This window comes from Microchirus variegatus (genome assembly GCF_963457635.1).
Source record: "Microchirus variegatus genome assembly, chromosome: 16".
NCBI classification, from domain to species: Eukaryota; Metazoa; Chordata; class Actinopteri; order Pleuronectiformes; family Soleidae; genus Microchirus; species Microchirus variegatus.
The window spans coordinates 23,888,412-23,913,368 of record NC_139817.1 but is presented as its reverse complement, the minus strand read 5'-3'; the positions used below and the strand labels follow the sequence as shown (position 1 = coordinate 23,913,368).

The following is a 24,957-nucleotide window of genomic DNA, read 5'->3' as shown; positions in this document are numbered from 1 at the left end:
GGGCACTTTCAACGGTAACAAAAACTAAGAGGAGCTGGGAGCTGCTGTCAAGCCAGTGAGAACTCGATATGCAGCCTGCTAATGGAATATCCAGTCCCTATTAACAGACTGCTTAATCTTTCAAGGATCCTTACACCCATAAAAAGACCAATAAAAAGGCAAGGCAGAGCTTTTATTTTTTTATTTCTTCAACTCCCCCTCCTCCCTCGCTTCTTGCATTTTATGAGAGAGCTGGGCCTGACTAAGGTGTCACGATTTTCGAATGAATGCCGGGGTCTGGGTGTTCTGTATATAAACCTCCAGATTTATAGAGGTCTGGGATTTGGATTAAACTGTCAGGCTCTTTCCCTGCGAGCGATGGAGGCATGAAGGCAAAGACAAAGAGATGGGCACCGACAGACAAACAGAGAGGGAAGAAGCAAATATCCACAGTCGAAAATGTCGCCGCTGGCTGATGTTGCCGTGGCAACCCGTTCTCCCAGACACAATGCGAGCCGAGTATTACGGAATGGAGTCTCGACCACTGGAAGACAGAGAGGGGCATTTCTAACACAAATGCTGGGAAGCCAGGGCCACAGCGAGTGCTGGGTTATCTTAATGATGATTCTAATGGGCTCTAATGGAGGCAGGGAGGTATCAACCCATACCTCATTAAAATCCCTCTGCAACTACAACACACACACACACACACACACACGGACACAAAAGTTTTCATTCTGGACACATTACAGACTCACAAACACAAATATTCTCTAGTTCTAACGTCTTCATTTTGGTAGAGCAAGAAAATCAATTTCATTTCATTTACTCCACATTTATTCTACAGGTCCCTCAGCTTCTTTAGCATCACACAAGTCACAAGTCCTAAAATACTATTCACCATTATTATCGATCACCTTTCAATTTTACACCTAGTGTTTCATCAGCAGCCATTTTGGGTATAAACTAACACGTACTGATAACAAGTTGATATAAATATCTCTATGACACATGTCACCTACAGGCTACATGTAGCAAAAACACAACAACAACAAACACCACACAACTGCCAACTGGATGTCAACAATGTGACAGATTCAGAATTGTTTCTTTTCCCTGAGCACATGAAACACACTTTGCCTGCAACGACACACACACTGAGGAAAACTGTAGCCGAGCCACAGGCAGTCGTGTGAAGCAAATGCCGTGGTGTCTTTACAAAAAAACAAAAAATGTACTGTCCTTAAGCCCTGCCCCACAAACCTGAGCAGATGGTATGAGTGAGTCAAGCAGGTTGCCCCCACCACACCCCACATCTCCCGTTAGCTGGGTTAGTGCACCGGGGGGACGGGGACATTCCCTAGAGGGCGCGTTGGCAGGTCTGCTCACCAGATGACTTCTCATCCCACTATTGATCTTTTTATAGTTGTGTCCTGTGCTCCTGCTTACTCGGGGGAATTAGGCCTTGCCCGGTGCACGCGTGCCTGAGTTTGCAGTGATATGGGTTTGGACGACTGGACAGTACAGAGAGGAGGGGGGGTGTAGGGGAGGGGGGGGTTGCAGGCACTAATGTGGCAGACGGACAACAGGCCGCTGGGATTCACTGGTAATGACTGATGTGTCCAGCGGGGGAATCTGGGGTGAGCACAGTGTCACTACACAGCTGTTCCTGCCGCCAATATCCTTCACTTGTGACCCTGTTTGTCTCTGCGGAACATCTGGAGAGCTGGCACAGATCTGGGTCCTCTGTGGCCTTTATGAAGCCAGATGGCCCAGCTTGGAATGACTTGGACCAGCCTGGAATGGCTTGGCCCACGGACTGCGCTAGGATGGGCTAATTGTCATCATCCAGGGGACCTCAAAAGGAATAAAATGCCTGGTTGTTGTCATCGGGATTCCCTTGTAAAACATGGCCTGCCAACGCATGCCAAGTCAACAGCGCTACACTCCTTTGCCTTCTGAAGCTTTGAGATGCAAAACTGTGGCTTTAAAAATCCAAAGCACTTTATTTTAAACACACACCTGGCCACCTGCAAATAGACCCAATGAACTCATGAACGAGACAAGAGCCCTAGAGAGCGTTCTCATCTGGCCTCGAACAAATGGTGCGCATGCAAAATAACGTGTTACATAAATTACCAGCTCGAAGCTGAGGCCGATGCCAGTATATACAACCGCCAGGGAAACTCAACTTGCATGCAAAAAGCTTTTTCAGATTAGATGAGAGGGAATGCAAATTCTCCCAGTGACAAGAGGGTTGTGCTAAGAGAAGCTTTAAGCCACTGGGTGTTCTCATTTACTAGGCAAACACTGCGGTTCACTTCCTTCACGGCTTTGCCAAAAACAGTCAAGGCACTGATAAAATAAGGACACAGGCAAAGCGAGATACACAGTATAAATAAAATGGTATTTCTTCTGAGAGACGTTGGAGGATGCAGAAGGTACGTGAGACGGCACGCAGCCTTGTTCCATCTCCTGCTGGCTCTGGTTGACAGAAAATTCTGCTGCACTTGATGGCTGGGCTCACAATGATTTGGTTTTCGTACCTCTCGAGACAGGCAATCTGCACAGAGCCAAGGCTTAGCTCACGAGTGAGTGACTGCGAAAGATGGCTATAACAGATACTAGCAGAAGGCAGGAAACCACACTCTTGCCAATCAACACTTCATTGCCATGAGGTCATAAAAAAAAAGTTGGGGCGGTTTCAACAAAAACTGATTTCGTACGAGAGGAAGAAAAAGACTGAGCATTGTTGAATCATTGCGATAATAATAAAATCATAGGAGAGTTTTGTAAACGGCTTGCTTTGCCTCACAGTATTTAATCTGCCTCAAGCATCTCCAAGCTGGTAACGAGGGGAGCCAAGGCGGCATTTTTGCAAATCACTTTGTGATGTTAATGGGGGAGTGGACGAGGAGCTGGGCTGAGATAGCTCAAGAGTGGGGACAGCTGGCATGTTCCAATTAATTCTTTCTGTCTCTACGCTGCACCAGACAAAAGGAGTGGATGGCAGCAGAAAACGGGGAAGGGTGTTAAGCTGTAACACATTTACAGTCAGAGCCCAGGCATAAATTGAGAACCTAATGTTCATTTCAGAGCGCTGGCAGCTCAAGCTGTGGGATGAGTCAGTTTTTTTTTTCCTGTGCATATCACATCCCAATTCAAAATCCAGCCATATGGTGCAGGACACATATGCTGCTCACCTCTTATGGCACATGTGACAGTGTTGTGGATGAGAGAGAAGCGGTGGGAAGTGAGACGGGGGGAGAGGAAAAAGACAGAGGCCTTGAGGTTGATTGTAAAAAAAATCAACGTAGCCTTGGAGGCAGTGAGAGTCGGCCAGCAGGAGGTGATAACGCTGGTTGCACAAAGAATGGAAGGAAAAAGAAAGAAGGGCTATGGGTGGGAATAAGAGTCTACTTCTCACTTCATTTTCAACATTTTTCTTCCAATCGTTGCCTGTTTGCAGGTGACATCCATCCATCCATCCATTATCTACCGCTTCATCCTCCACCAGAGGGTCGCGGGGGGTGCTGTGCCTATCTCAGCAGACATTGGGCGATAGGCGGGGTACACCCTGGACAGTTCTCCAGTCCATCGCAGGGCCACATATAGAGACAAACAACCATTCACTCACACACTCACACCTACGGTTGACCGATTCACCTAATCCCCATATCGCATGTTTTTGGACTGTGGGAGGAAGCCGGAGAACCCAGAGAAAACCCATGCACACATGGGGAGAACACCCTTGTTCCGAAGTTCTGATACAGTGCTGCCCAAATTGTGAATCTTGGGGCTTTTGCAACTGGAGGACTACGTCCAGTTTTTTATATATACAGTCCAAATCCTATTACGTCCTTATATCCGTGCTGTGTTGTGCTGTGGAGAGACAAGACTCTTCAACACTCACACGTCCCCTGTTCGAACCTGAATGTCCGTCCAGGCCCGTCCCCCCCTTAGAGCTCCTCTGTGGGACAGCCATCGGTCTCAGCCTCTTACCAACACAACCAGGTCGTCTAAGGTCAGTGCCACTGGGCTCTCCCAAATAAAATAAAAAGGGGGGGGGGGGGGCATCTTGAAACTTTCAACAGAAAAGATCAAGTCTAATGGTTCCTCCGACATGGCCCACCCTGCCAGCCTGGAATTTGACCCCTTTCACTGTCACTGACCCGGGTGACCCCTCTTACCCTGAGGCCACTGTGGACAGACAGCCAACAGGAAAGAGGGAAGGGGGGGGGGTGAATTGTAAAGATGAATTTTTGTGCTGAAAAGAACGAGAGCCTGCAGGAATTATTTGTGCAACGCTACGAGCGCGAGCCTTATCGTTTCGTTAATTAGCGCGACACGCCCACCTTATGGACTTGAACGCCGCAGCGGCAGCTGTCTCGACTGATTACGGCGGTGGACGTGTTGCTGCAATTATCAAGGTGACTGGAGACGACGCCTGCCACTTCTAATAAAAGACTTAACTCCTGCGTTCCACATCGCAGCACAGTGGTAAGTGGACAGCAGCAGCCTCCCCACATCTCTCATACCTTCAAGACCTTTTCAGTGTCTCTCCATGGGCTGCCGTGGAGCACAGTGTGGGCTGTGGTTCTCGGGCAGCGTGTCAGCTTTACTTTAGCTTGCATAATGCCTGAAACAGTATCACTTTGGTGCCCCACAGGAAATCATCCCTCTTTTAGCCCACCAGCTGGCTGACAATCCACAGAGAATGAAGGGAAAAGGAGGTGGGAGAGAAAAGAGAGATTGAGAAAGAATGACGAATAAAAGATACAAAGGCGGGCAGCGTTTGCCAGAGAGCTTCAAGTCCAAGCAGAGACAGAAGGGGTGAGTGCACAGCAATGTAAACAGAGGCACTGCTCTCCAGCTCCAGCTCATGTATGAACACGCAGCAAGCCCACATGCCTTTAAGTGGATATAATATTATCTTTCAGTGGCGTACTGATTACTCCTCAAAGGAAGGGAAATGGCTGGGTTGAAAATCCTTCAACAAATCCGAAGTGGCATGACAGTGGGCTGAAAGAGCCTGCATGTTTTGCTTTTCCTCCTCCACCATCTCCATTTTCACTTCCCACTCTGAAAGCAAAGCAACAATTGGGAGCTGACAGCTCGCAAACCATTCACCGTACCTCATTCACTGCTTTGACATATGCAGCCGTCGCAGTTTAGTGCGGTAAAAGCAAGTCGGACGAACAGTTTCGCAGACATATCGTATTTCTTTAAGTGTTTCGCAGATACCGAGGTTTGACGACATGCTCCAGATGACAAGCGGCAGTTTGAACCACTGCTTGATCTACACACCTGCATGCAAACATAGCAGCCGTATTACCAACATCATATACAGTAATACCCTCTGACAGCTAAGAGCGCTGTGGCCGAGTCGGCTGAAAACAAATATGTCTTTACCGACAGCGTCCAAAGATCATCGGTAGCCCACCACATTTCTTCCTCTTGTCATGTTTGGAAGCGTCCTGTCGTAACACGCAACAACTGCTGATCCTCAAAGCTCAGGAATACTTCTCCTGTCATTCAAGAGCCTGTCGGTGCACAATCGCTTACATTACAACACGCCAGAGGTATTTCTCTGCACATGGCAGAACAAAGGAGAAACTAAAAATAATCATCCTCACCACCACCACATTACCAAATATACTTTCAAACCCGAGCTTAAAATATATTTCGTGTCCCAAACTTTTTACACGGTGACCTGCTTTTAAAAATTATTTATGTTCCCAAAGACTGAAAAATTACCTCCTCATACAGTAGTTTTAATTAAAACATTCCATTTGATTTACAATATAATACAATAATATAAAATAGGGAATTCACCCATTAAAGGTGCCATATGTAAGAATGTGGCCAAAAACGGTTACTACATTCAAATTCAAGAATACCGACGTCTTTTAGGTTTCGTTTTCTGACGTAACTGGCAACCCATGGTTGCTCAGCAGCTGAGACTCTACTGACTGCAATGATTGGTAGACGGCGGTAGGTAGCGCCACATACCAAAACATGATTTCAAAACATAAACATAATTTGCAGATGCAAATATTTTGTCTGTACTGTTGTTGTTGGTGAGTTCAGTTTGTTATATGAACATTATTCCTGAGTCTCTGTGACATATTAGGAGGATTTTATGACCAGTTGCTTTAGATTTATTACATAATGCACCTTTAAAGAAACAAAGCGATGCTTATTCTATTTGCAATTAGTTCAGTAAATCAAATCTTTTTGACATGATCAGTATTAAACTGCAGAACGACATGATCTACAGTGGCTATGAAATGTCCCTCAGAGGGAAAGTGTCTGTGTGTAAGATCCTAGTGGACTATTTGTCCAAAGATAGCACCCCAGTGTGCGCTGAAGTGCTTGAGGGTTACGTTTCACATTTCTGTCGCCGCCCCCCACCCAGGAAAACACACTGTCCAGTATAGACCCCACTGTAATCGATGCCTCTTCTATAGGAGGATCCTGCTGCTGAGCTGCTCCTGGGGTGTTGCCGGATAATAAGGGCCTACAGATGGAGACCCGGCAGCTGTTGAAGAGTCAACGCGAGCTGCCATTTTCCCCTTCAGGTGGCTAAGTGCCAAAGGAGAAGCGTTTTTTATATGAGCTACAAGCCTTTTTTTTTTTTTTCACAGCAGCATGAGCCTTGCGGTCTTCTGAACGAAGACTTAAAAAAAAGTGGGGTGGGAGGTAAATTACATGTCAAGGCTGATAACACACTTAGACCAAGGTGGAGATGTTTGAAATAGCTCTCACAAAGAGCTTAGTTAAACAAACACGCACAAAAGCCTTGTCAAAATCACTCTGCTCCCTCTCCCAACCGCCACATCCTCACCCAGCACAGGGGAAAAGAGTGACAATTAGAGGGTGTATCAGGTTCGTTTACATTCACTGTCCTTCCTTGTACCCCATTCATCATTCTTGATTAGACAGAGAGGGATCATGACACAAACAGAGGGGGATAAAGTGACCCAGTCTGGAGGAGAAATTGGGAGAGAGAGGTTAGTTAATAAGGCAGAGGAGAGGGGAGAGAGAGAACAGAGGGCAGGGAGTTGTGTCAGGTAAACTAATGGAGACAAGGCCTAGATCCTGACCTGTAAGGGGGGGGGGGGGCAATGTCTGCTTCCATCTCCTCTAAGCCTTGGCCACACATAAGTACTAATCCATCCACACAAACACACACAGATGTAGGAAAAAAGTGGGTCTTGCTTCGTTGAGCTTTAGGGCGCTTTCGCACCACTAGTTCGATTATTTGCTCCTCACCAGGCAAAACAATTGTTATTATGTAACATATGACTCCAGTGTGGTCCAGTTTCACACCAGCAAACCAACCAAAATTGACCCGATTGACGTTTCATCAATGTGTTTATATCTTCCGGTAGAAAAGCGCCAATTTTGACTAACTATGGAGCGACACGCTCGAGAATGAGTCGCGGCTGCGTCTGGAGAACAATCTGCTGATGCGCTGGAGTCGGCGAAGACGTATATCGCGTCATTTCAGGCAGAGGAGACGCGCTATTTTCCTGAATGTGGTCGTGCTAACTATGAGACGAAGATTGCTCCAAAGACCTACAAGGTAGACTATGTCCATGGCATTTACTGCAGAATATGGTTTGGACCCGAGTTGGCGTTCTCACCAGAGCGACCGCACCAGAGTCTGACATTTGGTGCGGAGTCAAGCGGACCGAGACCACCTCTTTTTGGCGGTCTCGGTCCGCTCGATTTGGTGCGGACCCGAGTGCGATTGATGCTTTCACACCAACGAAAACCAAACCAACTAGAGTTTTTGGTTCGAATGGATCGTTAGGTGCGCACCAACTGCTGTTGGTGTGAAAGCGCCCTTAGTTGACAAAAAAAAAACTACTGAAAAACAGTCTGCATGTTTTCAGCAATTTACTCTGGCGCTCCAAGTGTGGCAAGTGAAGGATTGATTTGTTTGGAGTGTGAAGGCGCTGTGTCGGTTTGGGGAAATGTGTGAACGTGAGTAAGTCTCTGCAGAGAGAGAGAGAGAGAGAGAGAGAGAGAGAGAGAGAGAGAGAGAGAGAGAGAGAGAGAGAGAGAGAGAGAGAGAGAGAGAGAGGAAAGCATGGTGAAAGTAAATTGTTCTCCGAAATGAGCCAAATCGCTTGCGAGATGAAACAGACTACACCGAGGAAAACAAAAAAAAACACCAACACCAACAACAACAATAATAATTCAAGGCTCCAGAAAACTGTCAAGCAAGCCGGGGCTGGCACAAAAAGAGAGGAAACAAAACAAAACAAATACCTTCTTTCTGCTCGACATATTTCAGACTACAGATGACAAAAAAAAAAACAACAACACTGCGAGAAAGAAGGAGTAGAATCTAAATCACATCGGCAAGTGTGTCTGGCTGTTTCCTGAATCCGTGCTGAAGCGGCGGCTGCACACCACATCAAACCCTGTAAATTCTCCTGATAGCCTCCTCCTTTCCCTTTAGCAGCCAGCGCTTAGATTATTGTGTGCAGCTAAAAAGTAAGTGCTGGGAGTGTCACACTTGAGAGTGTGTTTTAAGCACCATAAAGCAACAAGACCCAGATGGCTCATCCTCCCCGAAAAACATGTCCGCCCTACCTCAGCTCCAGTCGCACCTGCTACCCGGATTAGGTCAGCGCTACACCGAGCCAGCTCAATAATACAGTGTGTCGCAGCAGATAAGGAGACCTGTGCTCTTCAGCACTTGCCCTGCACTTAACGGTTGATGAGCCAATTCCTGTCTCACTGATTGTACACAGGGCCGTATATTGATCTTTTCCAAAAAAAACAGACAACCATGATTTCGTTGCAATTTCTGAACCATTAGGCTACAACAGATGTGGTCTTTTTCATTGTCGATATCAGTGATTATCATTTTAAAGCCTAAAGGTGACTGGTATTACATGTTTGTGCCAATAAAATCCTAACCATTTATACCAGGGGTGTCAAACATACGGCCCGTGGGCCAGAACCGGCCCGCCAGAGGGTACGATCCGGCCAGCAGGATTCATTTGTTTTTGTAATACTATTCTAAACTACCTGTGTGTTGGTAAATTTGGGGATAATATGATTGAAATTGCAGTTATTTTTCTCATAATTTGTAAAAAAGATACTTCATTAAATGTAAAACAAAAGGGAAAATATTGTTGTTGTTGTTGTTGTTCATAGGTTATTATGCTACTCCATGTGGCCCCTGAACAAACATGAGTTTGACACTTCTGATTTATATGTACACATATGTACACAGGACATTTTAAAATAATCAATAATCATTTTGTACTATTAGTTTTTTATGCAAATGGACACATTTCTCTGCAAAACAAACGCACACAGAATGGATAGGCAGATCATAAGTCAATAAATGTTTAGGGTTTTGCGTAACATTTGTTATAATCAAACTGTCATATTATAGCATTATACATTTGCCATTGACCGCCCTGATTTCTAAAGATTGACCAAACATATTATTAGTCAGCCTCTTATGCTATTATCAGATTTTAAAAAAAAAATCATCAAGAAAAATAATTTTTCTCCAGGATAAAATATCAACAAGTCCATTTATTTACCAGTGGCGTCTTAATGAATACTGCTGCTGGAGCTCTGTGCGCTCTCCTCCACGGGTCATGTGGCTTTGGAGCTGTCTCCCTCACTCCCGTCCCAAAGCAAACAGCAGTGAATTCCCAGTCCTGCTGCTCACATCTCAACACAGCAGCACTAACCCAACAAGCAGGGAGGTTGAAGCCCATGCTCTGCTGAATGGGGTATTACAGTCAGTCAGAGGCCATTAGGGGGGGGCCCCCCGTGACCAGGGCCCAGTGCAGGGAATTCACCAAAAGCCAAAAACAACAGCAAAACAGATGACCACTTGAATATTGGAGGAGACAAATTTGTGCATGTGCTGCTTAAAAAAAAACACCCTAAAACTGCCAAACGCAGGCCCTCGTGTCTCAGAAAAAGACCGCCTGTCTGTTAACAAACACCAGGGACGATTAATGACGCTCACACGCAGTGAAAATACAGGACAAAACACAAGCTGTTTCTCAGGCCGTGCGCGTCAGGTTACCACTTTCACCATAATAGCTGTATAGAAAACGTCTTCAAACCCTCTCGTCTCTCAAACATCAGTCCAATTCTGCAGTAATGATTCCAGACAGAGTGTCTCACGATAAGACACGTGGATGCTAATGCTACACCACTGAATAAACAGTGGAAGACCACACATTCAGAAATATTTGGAAAATACTTTATATTTCTGTTTGATCTGGTTTCCTGCATTCATCCCCCCCTCCCCCCCTCCCCCCGTCTTCCCACAATCCTCTCTGGCACATTCTTCGTCCTTGTCCATCACGGAATCTGAAGCGTTTTACATCCGCTCTGCTCCTGGCGATGGTTTCCGCCCCATCTTTATAAGCCCGTGTTTAGGTGCTTCCCAAAAACGTCCAATCCATTACAAGCATGTTCGTAATATCCATCTTGGCTGACGACTGTCCCCGTGCCAAAAAAACTGTACTTTATCCAAGTGTCGTGTTTGGCCACAATCGCCTACCATCTGGCTTTGTCGACGAGCGTTACGGCCTCATCTGCAAACAACGTTGGCTCTGCACTGTTCAACACAGATGAGCTTAAAATGCAGATAGAGGGGGAACTAGAGGGGATCTTCAAACAAATGCAGGGAGTGGGGGGCGGGGGGGACCCCACTCTTCCAGGCAGAATGACTGGAGCTGGGAATAAAGGAGTGAAAACAAGAAAACCTCTGAGTGATAACAGGCGATGGCGCTTTACATTTCAGGCCCCGACAGCTGACGGCAGATAAGACGCTGGTCATGTATTCTCACAAGTAAACAATGAAAATGCTTTCCTCGCCGCAGCCGGCTGTGCCTTCACAGGATTAAGATCAGACAGAAGATATGATGAGAGATTTCGCTCTCTGGAGTTATCCTTTCTAAAGTCTTTGCTCTATCCCCTCTAAAGAAAAAGGTTTTTTTATAATAATAATACAAAAAAACAACCTACATTTATTAAATTTCATACCAACGATGCTTGACATTGTAGTCAAAGCTGCTCGTCTAAACCTCTCATTTCCTCACTCGCTAGTGAAGTGTGAGCGTCCTGCACACGCCTCAAACATTTGACTGATTTGAAGTCAACAGTAAGAGCTGCTGAGAAGAAGGGCTGGGTTCAGGCAGCAGCTTTGCTGTCGGAAGGATTTCTTTACTGCCAATAATCGTTTATTGAATTATCTCTTCTTTGTGTGCTTTGCAGCTCAGCCAGAAAAAAAACGTCTTGGTTTTTCAACACTGACGATTCAACGCTGTGTGCTACTGACTGATGAAATGTCAGCTGAGGTCTTAAGAGTCGCATCTGATTTAGAGCCAGAGCAAACATTCACATTACTGTGTTTTTTTTGGAATAGTGTACAAAACAGCTGTTGTATTCAAGATGTAATAATAGGTGAGGGGCAATATGTGTGTGCAAAGGGCAGAGTGGGAGTTTAAGATGGCATTTGATAACATGAACAGAAGAGATCACATTGAACGTCCTCAGAATAATAATAATATAATAGTGTATATGATTCAAATAAGGAAAAAGAAAAGTGCAACAGTTTTGCTGAATTTATCACTTTTCTGAACAGTGCTTGTGTTTTGACTACTTTCCACCTGCGAGCTGCTGGCTCTGTGAACATCTTTTACCTCAGTGAGTCATTTCCAGTCTCTCCAACGTGAGACAAAGTAAAACTGGATTTAATTAAACAGGCGGGACGCGTTTGCTTCATTAATCTGCAAAGCACTGTCTTGTTAATTCAGAAAAACCACAGCAGGAATAGAAAAACTAGCTAAAAAAAAAGGTACATGTAAACACTTTCTAAGGGAAGCACTCGTCTCCTGTGTGTGTGTGTGTGTGTGTGTGTAGTAAAATGGCTCAGGCTGCACTGTAATGAAGTGATTAAAGGCGCAATATGTAAGAATGTGGCCAAAAACGGTTACTACATTCAAATTCAAAATACCGAGGTTTCTTTTAGGTTTTTTTTTCAGACGTAACTGGCAACCCGTGGTTGCTCTGCAGCTGAGACTCTACTGACTGCAATGATTGGTAGATGGCGGTAGGTGGCGCCACATGCCAAAACATGATTTCAAAACATAAACATGATTTGCAGTCTGCAAAATATTTTTTTTATGCAAATATTTTGGGTGTACTGTTGTTGGTGAGTCTCTGTGACATATTAGGAGGATTTTATGGCCAGTTGCTTTAGATTTATTACATAATGCACCTTTAAATACTTACAATACAAATATACCAACCTGTTCTTGACGGTATAATGAAACAGAAACTGGAAATGTATGGACATAGTTTGTTTCTGTGAAGGTTCATCCAGGTCATTATATAAATTATTCTCATATCAAGTTCTGAAGAAAGTTGCCTGGCTCTACACTGGAAAATAATGATAATGTTCCGCAGACAAAACGCTGGCAATCTCCGTGACAACTTAACACCAAAAGTCCCTCGTGGCCGTTAGTGATTTTGTATTTGTTCCCTCTCAAAAGCCCCAAAAAACTAAATCCATATTCAGTCAATGAACAGCGAGTGTCACAATAGAGCACTAATCACACAGCTTTCGGTGCGACTCCCACTTTCTGTCACAATAGCGTATCACCACCCGGGGGCTCGCTGACACAGATGACAGCCCCTGATAAGGACTGAGTGACAGGTGTCAAGTGCTCTGACACGTAACGGCTAACACAGACGGGAGGCAGAAACACGCCGACTATCTCACACGGTTGCTATTTCAAGACTAAAAACGCAACCAGCAGTAATTCAACACATGAAAGAGTTAATATTTAATGCACACTGGGGATGTTGGCAGCGAACAGACATTTTTCTAATGGACATAATGGTGCTCTAAAGGGGCCACAGAGTGCACATGGGGATAACATGACGTATCACCAATGACTTTACAAGCCGGCTAATTGCTGTGCCGCTGACAATCGGAGGCCGTCTTGTAAGAACTGCTACGATTTGAAATCGCTTCCTGAATCAGAACAAAAACAAACAATTCCGCCCTGTCAGCGTTTTAAGGTGCCAGGCCGTGCAGGGGTTGTGGGTAATGTGGCCTGTTCTCTTTGACTGCCTGCCACTCCACATAAATAGTACATGACGCTGTAATCGTAATTTAAAACGCTATAAATATTGAAGAGGTATTAAAATAATTTATGGAACACCACACAGTGTAACAGGACGCATGTGTGTGTGTGTTTGTGTGTGCGAGTGTTTTGTCTCCTTTCGCTCCTCTCTTTGCAGCACATCATGAAACGATGGGCAGCAGCGGTGCAAGCTGGGAACTCTGTAATTGCTTTTTTTTCTGTCCCTGAAGCAGGGCCTTCCTGCTTTAAATCAAAAAAAGGCAATCTCTGTCAGTGATGGCTCAATTAATAATTAAACACACGTCTTATCTCCGCCCACCTCCCACTATTTATTTTCATCTCTCTGACAGGGATGGCTGCACAAACAGCAATAGCACTATCAATAAAGGGAGCGTTAATAACCGGCGCTTTTCTCCAAAAAAACAAATCACCCAAATGTCCCATGTCGGTGAACAGTAATAACCCAAAGATTAATAAAGAATCGAGACACATTATTTGGTTTTCACACTCTCAAGTAAAACCTGTGTTTACTAAACCAACTGCGTTCGACAAAGAGTTTGTACCTTAGATAAATCACAAAAGACGAGCTGAGCTGCTGTTCAACTAAAGCAAACAAGGCTGGTGTTCGGCTTCATCCACAAAACGCAAAAATTCTGCTTTGGATACAGAAAAATGCTGTCTCATTTTTAGCTTGAATGAAAATGTGGTAAGGTACGGATGTAGCCTTAGTTTATTTTATACAGCTCCTTCTTACTCCTTACCCCAGGTCATAGGTCCACCAATTGGGTATTGGTAGAGCGGTAGAACGATTATTTCCGTAATCGATTAATCTGTCGATTATTTTCTCGATTAATCGTTTGATCCATAATGTTTAAAAAAAACGTTGATCGGTTGTCAAACGTTGTCAAAGTTGGAAATGATGATGTTCTCGAATGTCTTGTTTTGTTCACAAACCAAAATTATTCAGTTTTAATGAGTTCTTTGTTTACGTGGAGCAAAGAAACCAAGAAAATATTCACATTTTAGAAGCTAAAACAATCAGAAATCGTGCTTTTATCATGAAAAAAGCTTCAAACCGATTATCGATTATCAAAATAGTTGCAGATTAATTTATCTCTAGGGATCGGTTCCCTGTTTTTCCCAAAAAAGGGCAACATAGATACGGCACCACACAGATGAGGGCCTCAGAGCTATTTCAATACAGAAAAACTGCACTTCTTGATCAAGAAAACATTTCCTATATAGCTGCTTGGACTTTGTCAAACAAATCTCAGTAGGTCCTGAAGGTGAGCTAGTCCAGGCTTAGCTTCCACAGCTATAGAGCTATAGCTGCTTTCACTTCCAGTGCTCACTAATCTGTCTGTGCAAAGCCCCCCCGTCTGTGTGAAGCCTGTGCAGCCTTTGTTTTCCCAGCAACATATCTGCCCTCTGGTCCAACCAGCCAGCCAGCAACACTCTCCCTCTACCTCCACTCTATACTGACTCAATGGTGGCGAAAAAGCTGATTAGTTGGTCACAGGGTCAACCTCCATTCATTATTTAATAGGTGAGAGGCTGCAAACACTCAGGCCAGCCGTCGAGGTTAGTGATACATTACACTGACCTGGCCAGAAAGAGAGCTGCTTGGCCCCAAACAAACACGCTCACTCATTTTCTTCACTATTCCTGAGCTGCCCTCCAATTCCCCCAGCCCCTGACCTTGCCGCTCACTCTCCAATCCCCATCCTTCCTCCTTTTCTCTGGCGTTCAGGATACAGCAGGTGAGACGGTGTGTTTTCCTTTTCCTGTAGGTTCTGCACTGCCGTGTGGGCTATGGCTGCCCCCAGGTAACTGAGGAGGAGGAGGAGGAGGAGGAGGAGGAGACCATAGCTCTTTTATTGACACGCAGCAAACAGCAGTGGCAGAACAAAGGCCACTCAGCACCTATTGAGAGCGAGCCGGCCTGCGGACAGGGTGGTTGATTAGCGATTCGACACAGAGACCGTGGACTGTGTAGCACATAATGAGAGCTTAGGAAACCAGCCATGATCTGATGGGGGGAAGGCGGTGTAGTGAAGGCAGAACAGAGGAGGGGGAGAGGAGGGTTCGACCAGAAGGCATTGATTTCTCACAATAGATAAGATAGATAAGTAAAAGTAAAATAAAGTAAAAGACTCGCATAAAAAAGCAACAGTATGGGCAGATCCTAAATCCTTACATTACAGCATTGTTATTGCGTTTGTATATAAACAGTTAGAGGATAAGCCCCTAAATCCACTGCAAAGCTAAGTGGTTTATGCATCTTTTTTTGTTTGTTTACTTCTGTGTCAATTAAGCAAATTGGTCCGACTTCCCTGACGAGCAGCAGACCTAAAGTGAGTGGATTTTGCATTCGCGTCCAAAAGCTTCAATCTCCCTGCACGGCACACTGACCCTGTCTTCACCTCTCATCGGGGCCTGATGTTTGTAGTTAGATGTGCGCGATGGTAGTTTTGTGTGTGCGCGCGTTTTCTCTTCTTCATCTGCACACTCTCTCCTTCCTTTGTTCCACTAGTCTAATCCAGTATGTGTGGGCCGGTAAGTTTAATGGAAACAATTTATTAAGTCCGGCTTAAAATGCCATCTGCAGCTAAGCCTCCCAAAGCCGCTAAGCTCCTGGTTTCGCCCCAGAGCTTGCCGTGTTCACGCTTACTGTAATGCTCTGTTTAAAATGAGCACAACGGGTCAAAATTAATCAGGATTACAAGGGCACAAATCCACTTCAGAAATGGGTTTTTCCACCAATCTTTCTCCGGCTATCCTAAGACGCCCCCCAGGTTTGTCGGTTGTTACACCACATGGGTTCACCCCTCATCCCACAGCAGGTAGCACAACAGAAGCCCCAGAGAACAACATTCAAAAGTGCTACTCTCAAACATTTCTGACTGCTCACAGCTAAGTGAGAGCTCCCCACCGCCTCCTCCACAAGGCACAACATTTGCGAAATGTCATAAGGCCTGAGAACGAAGTGTTTATGTGTGGAGTTGCCCTGTACATGCTGCTCAGCAGCTACATTTAACTTCTCATTCGCCTTCAAGCGAGTGACAAACGGTGAACTCTGACCCCGCAACTCAATAAGAGGAACCCAGAGTGGAGCACACAGCGCCTGCACTTAAACACGCCATCCTACAACAAATCAATAGTTGCAGGAAGGTTTTAAGACAGGAAATAAATAAAAACCTAATACACGTTAGATAATCTCGCCCTTTACTGTACCTTTCTACCTTGCAACCACCAACACAAGCAGACGTTCAGCATCGCTCGAACATCCAAAGAGAACAGCTCAGCGTGCTCTGTTATCACAGATAGAATTAGCCTGCACTGTGATCAGTGCTGTGAGCGTGCATCTATAACATGGTGTCAACAAGCAACAGGCGGTGTAGAGATGATGAAAAGTATGAGAGAAAGACAACACGGGTGTCTGGGTTTTTTTTTTTACCCAAAACCATGTAGTATGTGTATAATTACAGGCTTCTGTCTTCCCTGATTACAATGTTGGTCTTTCTTCTCCTCTATTAACCCTGAAGCGCTTCATTAACATGACAGACTGTCGGGCCTGTGTGCAATTTGGACTTAACCTCAACTGTTTGCATCCATAACGGCTCCCACCAAAATAAAGTTCAGAGTGCTGAAAGGAAATGATGTAAAAGAAAGACGAAAAAAAAAACATTGACACTCTGGACAAAAATGTGCAAGCCAAACATCATCGCAGCATACAGTATTTATGTGTGTGCGCGCGCGAGCATCTGTGCAGTGTGTCTCGCAGCCAGCAGCTCGACAGACCTGGTGATCAGAGGAAAAGCGGGCTTTTCATTGATCCCACAGGACAACGAGCTAGACCGGTAATGGGACACATACGCTGCATTCTAAACCAGAGGAAAACAGCCTGTGGGCTGCTCTGTATTACACACACACACACACACACACACTCAAAAACCCAGTCTAGGCCAAAAAAACAAACCCTGGCCTAGAATCTATTACAGAAACAACAACACTGGAATGGGAGATTATCTGGCTGGTGCAAACGCAATTGTAGCACAATAACTTAACACGCCACCCTTCTTCTACACTACCTAAACAGGATCCAGTTGATCTGTGCGATAATCACAAATGTCTGATTGGATTGTCTGGATGTAATTCCCAGTTGTCCTAATCCTCAGCCCCGTGCGCACACATTAGCAGCACACACAGTGGCCTCCGCTCACCAGCTGACAAGGAAGGAGTGTTTTGAGTGAATGTGTGTGTGTGTGTAACAGCCTGTACGATCAGTTCTGTACGGCCATGCAAGAAAAGTAAGTCAACCCTAACCCTGACAGCTGACAACTACAGTAGTCCTGCAGAATAAATGCAGTCGGACACGGTCGAGTTGTTTTCTAAACCATGCAAGTCTGGAAGTCATTGTCATTGTGATTGCTGGGTCCATGAGCCTGCCACTGGTCACAGGTCATCTACATCACACAGCCCCGCAGATCTGGCTTCTCTCTCTCTGTGTGTTGTCAGCCATGCTTTTGCACTTAGCAGTCACACAGCTACCGCACTAAAGCAAGCAACACCTTCGTATGCTGCACAGAGGGATTTAAGCGTTCACACCAGATGTTCTCATGGAAAGGTGAAGCGAACACAAAGACACTGTTTCTTGGAGATGGAGGTAGTTTTACACTTGGATGCTTGGACACTAACTATGCCTACATTATTATGGGAAAGTTGCATTTCTGAATGATTTAATTTATGATATATTTTTTCAAGTCAAGGATTAGTTTAAGTATTTACTGTGTATTAAAGGTGCATTATGTAATAAATCTATAGCAACTGGCCATAAAATTCTCCTAATATGTCACAGACTCAGGAATAATGTTCATATAACAAACTGAACTCACCAACAACAACAGTACAGACAAAGTATTTGCATTAATTGCAGACTGCAAATCATGTTTATGTTTTAAAATCATGTTTTGGCGGCCGTCTACCAATCGTTGCAGTCGGTAGAGTCTCAGCTGCCGAGCAACCATGGGTTGCCAGTTACGTCAGAAAACGAAACCTAAAAGACCTCGTTTTTGGCCACATTCTTACATATGGCACCTTTAAATTTAAAATGTAACGGGACATTATCACAATTTCAACGACTTAGAGATACACATTGTTTCCAACATGTATGCACTACATTTTACAGTTTACATCGATGAAAAGAAGACCTGAGTTCAATGCATGTCTGAAAGCTGCTTTTGAGTTTAGTTTGAAAGAAAAAACGCCCCTAATTACAACCAAATGCTGATTACAGTGCACAGCCTCACGTGCACAGCCCTGTTACTCTGACAGAAACCTCCTCATATGGCCATATTTTTACATTGTTCTGCACTCCCACCGTCTTCTCCCTCTGCTTGTGTTAATAGCCGTGCTTATTGGTTCCTGCCCTGAGGGGGACGTGGTCTGCATGCTGCTGTCTGTCACTAGTAGGCCGATCGTGCCTCGCCTCCCCTTTCTTGCCTCCCTGCATAAACAACTTGACACCTTCCTCCCTTCGTCTGACCTGGAAAGCACACTGCGTCTGGTGAGCACGCAGGTGTGCAGCTGCCCACACGGCAAACACACCAACGCACGGACACATGTTGCGCAGAATCACATGAAATCGTACATGAAAGAAGCAGAAACCTCATATTCCACATTTGTGCACATGTGAATACACACACACACACAGTTTGTATTGTCTGGGGGGCTGACAAAGCTCTTTCTCTCTCCTTCCTTTGGCATCCATTATGTTCCAGGCCTGCTGTCAGAGAGCTTGTATTGCCTGAGGGGATGTTCCCATTTGTGGGAGCATGTGGCATGGAGGCTCTAAATCCCCTCTAATGAACCAATATGTAGGAGGGCTAAGCCTTCGGCGGGGTCGTCCAACAAACGTCACTTGGGCACCCAGGCAAAAATGTATGCATATGTAGTCACCAGGCCTTATTTACGTCGGCTGACATTTAAATCTGAATGGGAGCTGCAGGATTAGAGCGCAGCAGATTTGGACTCGTTCGCAAAAAAAAAACCCAGTTGTTTTGTGTATGAGGTCGGAGGAGGAAGGACTGAAAGAGGTAAAGAGAAAAGAAAACAGTGCAGGTGCTTACCTTTGGGTGTGGTAGGTAAAAAGAGCGTTTCTGATCCTACATCAGACACCTGGAAACACAAGAGAGAAGCCGTTAGTAGATATATGGCTGATGACGTGAATTAACCATCGACTCGTACAAACACAAATTAACGTTCATTTAAACTAATACAAGCTCTCGCACAAAATTCATTCACAAGCTTGGAAATGTAAATTCCAGCTCCCATACACAGCATTTAAAAAAAATCAATCAATAGCTTCCTATCAGGCCACAAAAGGAGCTCCCTCTGTACCTGATGGTCCCTGTCTGGATTTTTACTGGTGAAGGAACATTAGGTGGCACTGTTGTGCCACCTGAAAACCCTCAAAAGAAATGCTGTCAAAGTCAGAGGAAGTCAGTGAGGTTGCTATGCAGGCGTCAGAGCACAAAGGCTCCTGCGTACAACGATGCTGCTGCTGCTGCTCAGAAACCATATTTAATATGACCTGCAATGTTTTTGAATGGAAAAACATAGCGCATGAATAAAATAATCCTTATTTGACTGACTCATCTGTCAACAACATGAGCATTTTTTTTGGGGTTAAAATAAAACCTGGTGACTGACGGTGAACAGTGGAGGTTGAGTCTGATTATAAAGTGATAGTGGAGAATTGTAGACTAAACATCTTTATATGGAAAGATTTTTCCCTTGCTCCTTTAGAGGGAAGTAGATTTTGGCAAACCTCGCCTCAGTCAAAACACACCATTCATTTTAAGAAAATAAAAAAATTCTTCCTGGCTAGACATGACATTTTAAACACTATGACCAAAAAGCAGTAAATCCCCAGGATTGTGCAAAAACACCATAGCAACAGCCTTCTTGCTCGGAAGATAATATTAACAATAAACGTCTTCCTCAGCCTGTAATATCAGCCCCATGAAGAGGTGTTGTTTAACCCAAGATTTCCCTCTGCTGCCTCTCCGCTCATTCGGGTTTGTGCAGACTTGTAAAAAAGCTGCAGGAGCCGAACATATGTTCCAGCCAAAGGGTCTGAGTGTCCTTAACTGCCATGCTTGTATTTTATGCAGCACAAAGGGACCATATGTAAGGAATGAACAGTGAATCAGAGTGAGTGAGAGACAGAGAAAGAAAGCAAATGATTGTGTAAACACAGATGGCTGTCCTTGGCACCTATGTTAGCTCTTCACAAGTGTTTTTTGAGGATGTCCTCTTCTTTCCAAGACCTCCCAATTTCTCCTTCAGTGCCACTGTGTTACAGTTCTCCATAGTGTTCGTCTGTGTGTGTGTGTTTCATGTCTTGGAATCTGCTTTAATCACAACAAGAAAGCAACAACCCTGTGATTTGTGTTCTCCGGGCCATGTAATACACGGGTAGGAAGTCTGACAAAGTGAATGGAAGAAGCTAATCCTCCTTAACATAACAATAACAACACTGAAAAAATACATTATACCACATATTACCTATTTAAAGTTCCGTACCTTTAGCTTCTGAAGCAGATGTAAGATAACCTGCTGTATTTATAGAAAGACTATAGTCAACTAATGTGTTTACAGAAGTTCAATAACCTGAGGTAAATTAAAGGGGGGGGTCAATAACACCTCTTAAGTTTAATCTTGATAACAGGAACATTCAGAGAAGGACAAACACTCAGCTGAATTGAGATGTTTCCTGTTTCCTCTTACAGTAGACGAGGTGAAAAGACCATAGAGGAGTGAGAGTGTTGTGCATTGCCCTCTTCCACTCTCCCAGAACCAGGGCGCCAGGCTACAACACAGGCTCTTTTGTTAGCTTTGGACGACATTAAACGCTCCAGTACCAAGCCTCAGTGCAGCAGCAGCAGCAGCAGCACAACCTCAGGCTTGAATCGCAGCCCCGGAGGCCATGGAAGAAAAAGAAAATATGGGCTCAGACTGAAATGAAGCTTGTCAAAATGGACACGGAGGTTTGGCTCAGGGACTCGCTTCGAGTGGCATGGGGGTCACAGATGCAAAAAAAAAAAAAAGACGGGGCAGGTCATGTCATAACTCACTGAAAACAGTTAAAACAATTGTTATGACCAGAGTGGTTATCCAGAGAGCAGTGAAGACATAACATGTTCCTGAGAAAGAGTAAAGAGAATACTGCATTTTACCATGTGTTGACCTAGATCTCCTAATTCCTTTTCTGGCCATTCTGAGCGTGCAGAGAGCTGTTTTATGTTGCAAATGTATTCCAAGTTACACCAACAACCAATATTTAGGTTTTAACGTTGCGTTTTGCACCTGCCAAGTCTGCATGAGTCAGTCACGTAATCCACAATTACAAGGCCGGCTTACAAAAGCACTTCTGAAAAAACTTCATGTCAAAGCAGAGGCCTGATTTGGCGAGCTGTTGTTTTTGTATAAATTTCTAGGTTTTTTTGCCGGTCAAGTTGACATATTTTCACGGGGCTGTGCTGCTGGCAGTCTGAGCCGCCTGTGGTTGCGGTGTGCAGAGGTCATGTATAACAAATTCTTCACACTCTCTTTGTCGAGGCAACCCTGGGTGCCATTAAAAACAGACCGAGAAAGACGAGATAGAGGGGGGGAAATATGTGGATAGAAAGAAAGAGACAAAGAAAAAAAAAAGAGGAGCAAAGGCCAGATTTTCCAAAGGAAACAGGGAAATTTAACTATTTGAAAAAATAATAATAAAGGAAATTCAAGCCACATTGCCTAGGAGCCAACAGCCCTTGGAGCGGGCCGCAGGAAGCCTGACCTTTGTGGGGGCCGTCTGCTATTTGAGCCTGGGGCTTCAGGAGCCTGGCCTCCTCTCTGGAGGGCCGTCAGCAGGCCTCAGCTTTCCTTCCCTATTCTATTCATTAGCCATGCTTTATGATTCAGCTTCCTTTGAGCCACACAAGAGCTCCCTGAGGAAAGAGACTGCTGGAGAGAGGGAGAAAAAAAGGGAGTGAGACCGAGGGAGGGGGGGGAAAAGCAAGAAGGAGGTCATAGGGCCCAGCAGGGACCCAGCTCTCAGCAGCTGTGAAATCCTCCTGTTTCCTCGGCAGTCGTAAAAAGGAACGAAGGGGGAGAAAGAAAAAGAAACGCGGCCAGGGAGGGAGCTGAGCCAGTAAACCCACCATTTGAGTGCTAACTCCCTGAAGAGCCACATGCAGAACCATAATTCCCAGATTTAGGGAATGCCAAATTACAAATTACACTGCTGTTTGTTTTAAAAAGTCCCCAACTTCCCTGAACACCAATGACTTATTGGCTGCATAAATCTCTAGATAATAGCATAGCCACAGAGGGAGAGCAGAGGCAGAGAGCCTTTCTAGCAATAAGTGAGACATTCGCTCACTGCGAGGAGGCAAAATGCATTTGCTGTCACAGCAGAGAAGCACAGGGGGGAAAGAATCTTTGCGAAATTTCCATGTCCACATCGTGTCTACTTAACACCACAGCAAGTTAATTAATTAAGACAATCTGAGACGAGCTTAATTGAGTTAAGTTGAGTTAAAAAAGCTTCCACGTTCAATTTTTGCACAATGGATCAAGAGAGCGAGGCGGTGCAGGCGGCGAGGGAGAGAAGAATAATAAACCGAATGACCTTCGGGCATAAATTTATGAAACACATTGATCAGTTAAGGCTGCGATTTCAATGAGACAGAAAAGTCAGCAATTACCAAGATTCAGTTAACCTCATTTAGTAAAGACTGCTGAGAGACCAATTTCTCTCCACACAATCCCCCACCCACCGATCCCACTGTTTTCAAATGAAACAATCCCAGTGCCGGGCCAACTACCTTTGATTTTAGAGCTGCTATTGCATGTCCGACATTCCTCTGAGCTGAGCGAATTATCTACAAACAAGAGGAGGAAGTCTTGTGGCCAAAGGTTAGGTAAACCCAGACTAACTCAAACCAAATTCGGTAACTGTCTCTTTCCTCCCTAGTGAACGAGACAGAAAAAGCTCTTCTCCCTCCAATAAGGAAATACATTTCATTTCATCACAACAGCTGTTACTGCAGGCTGCAGAGCTATACTTAATATTTAGCACGGAATTATTTGGCACACGGTTTCTGTTTGACACGACTGTTGCAGTGGCAAGTGGCACGAGAAGGAAAGCAACAGTAATGTACCAGGAACCAAATGAGAGAGAGCGAAATTGCGGCTTAATATAAAAGCAATTTTAGAGACGGCTCAAAAGGTAATCCAATGTGAAAATGTGAAAAATAAGTAAATAAGTAAATAAATGCAGGTGAAAATTGAGTCATCACAGTAGGTGTAACTGATGAAGGTTGTCCTGCTGTAGAATGGGAAATACAATTTGAAAAAAAAAAAATCTTGGTGTGCTTCCTTGACAGGCAAACACGTACGCTCAGTGTCTGAGTGTAGGTGAGGTGAGGGCACTTGTCCGGTCCTGAGGATACATGGCTACTCTACTCCGTGTTGTGCTGACGTGACATGATACAGCGCAACAGATCCATCGGGTGGCATGAAAGAAAAGCGACGAAATAAAACAAACGAGGGAGAGAAAGACGAGACGGCGAGAGGGCAAACGAACCAGACAGTCAGGCTCTCAATTACCCTGGATGAACCCTGTCTGTGGCTCCACACCTCCAACACACACACACACACGGACACACTTAAGAGGGTTGTGCAGCTATGCGTTTAAGCACTCTAATTGACTTTGATTGTTTTGGGCAGCCTAGAAATGACAGTGAAGTTATTCTGTGTTTTTGTGTTCATTATATAATGGTTTTGAACGCTGGCATAAAGACACAAGAAAATGGCTCTGCAGCTTGGCTAAAAACACGGCATCAGCAGCTGCCCTGCACCCTCAGCTGTCACCTTTTTTACCCCCAGATGTCTGCTAATGCTACTTTAGCAATAAACGCCGCATTAGCCATGCACAGTGGGCCTACAGCTCCCAGGCTGCAACGGGTGACACAGAATTAATTATCTCCCTTGCATTTTGTCCTCACTTCGTTCCAGAAACTTAATGACCTCCCGAGCGGTCGTTTATTATAAGCCGCGGCAGCGCGATGCATTCCCAAGGTGGGGAACAGACATCATCTAGCTTTCCTCCAATTCTCACCCACCACCACCGCCGCCGCCGCCGCCACTGCCTGCTTGTCAGAACAGGTGTGGGCCAGCAAGACTTCGAAACCCCCAGCGAGCATGATGGGATATACAGTATGAACCGGGAAGAGAGAAGAAACCTCCCACGCAACTGTCAACCAACAGATACTCGCCTCAACTGGAGCATCATTAAGATGATAATGAATTCCATAGTGACCGTGTAGAATAGAGTGGTCTACCCTGGCACACACACACACACAAAACACACACACACACCTCTTTATGCTTAGCCCTGAGTGCCATTTTCATAGCCACGAATAATGCATGTGTGTGTGTGTTTGACAGTGGATACCGGGGATGACAACTCCTGCTCTTCCCCCAGCAACAGACGCATGGAAATGAATGCCAAGAGAGGAGCAGGGGGGCTTGAGCTTTGTGTAAAATATTACCCTTCTTCTCGCTTACCGCAGCCCACACCACTACTCCTACCTCCCCTCGCTGTGCTGCTGTGCAGCAGTTGCTCGCCGTTATCATGGCTGCCTGTCAGTTTACTATACAAATTAGCAGTCTATCAGGGGAATGCAGGGGCCTGTTTCATCAGTAGGGAGAAGGGCAGAGGCACGCATTGCATTAAAGGCTCTTGCCGCCGCAGACAGATAGGGTCACAAATCAGCAC

The 24,957-nt window shown here is 45.0% G+C and overlaps 1 protein-coding gene across 4 annotated transcripts in view; it reads right to left on the bottom strand.

Annotated features, from left to right (window-relative positions):
• The window catches only part of fbrsl1 (fibrosin-like 1), a 306,180-nt gene that overhangs the window by 18,536 nt on the left and 262,687 nt on the right, over positions 1 to 24,957 (bottom strand). For all 4 annotated transcript variants that reach the window (XM_083903205.1, XM_083903207.1, XM_083903206.1 and 1 more), the window contains exon 7: positions 19,256 to 19,304. In XM_083903205.1, coding sequence (XP_083759331.1) covers positions 19,256 to 19,304 — 49 coding nt within the window. The remainder of the gene's footprint in view (positions 1 to 19,255; positions 19,305 to 24,957) is intronic.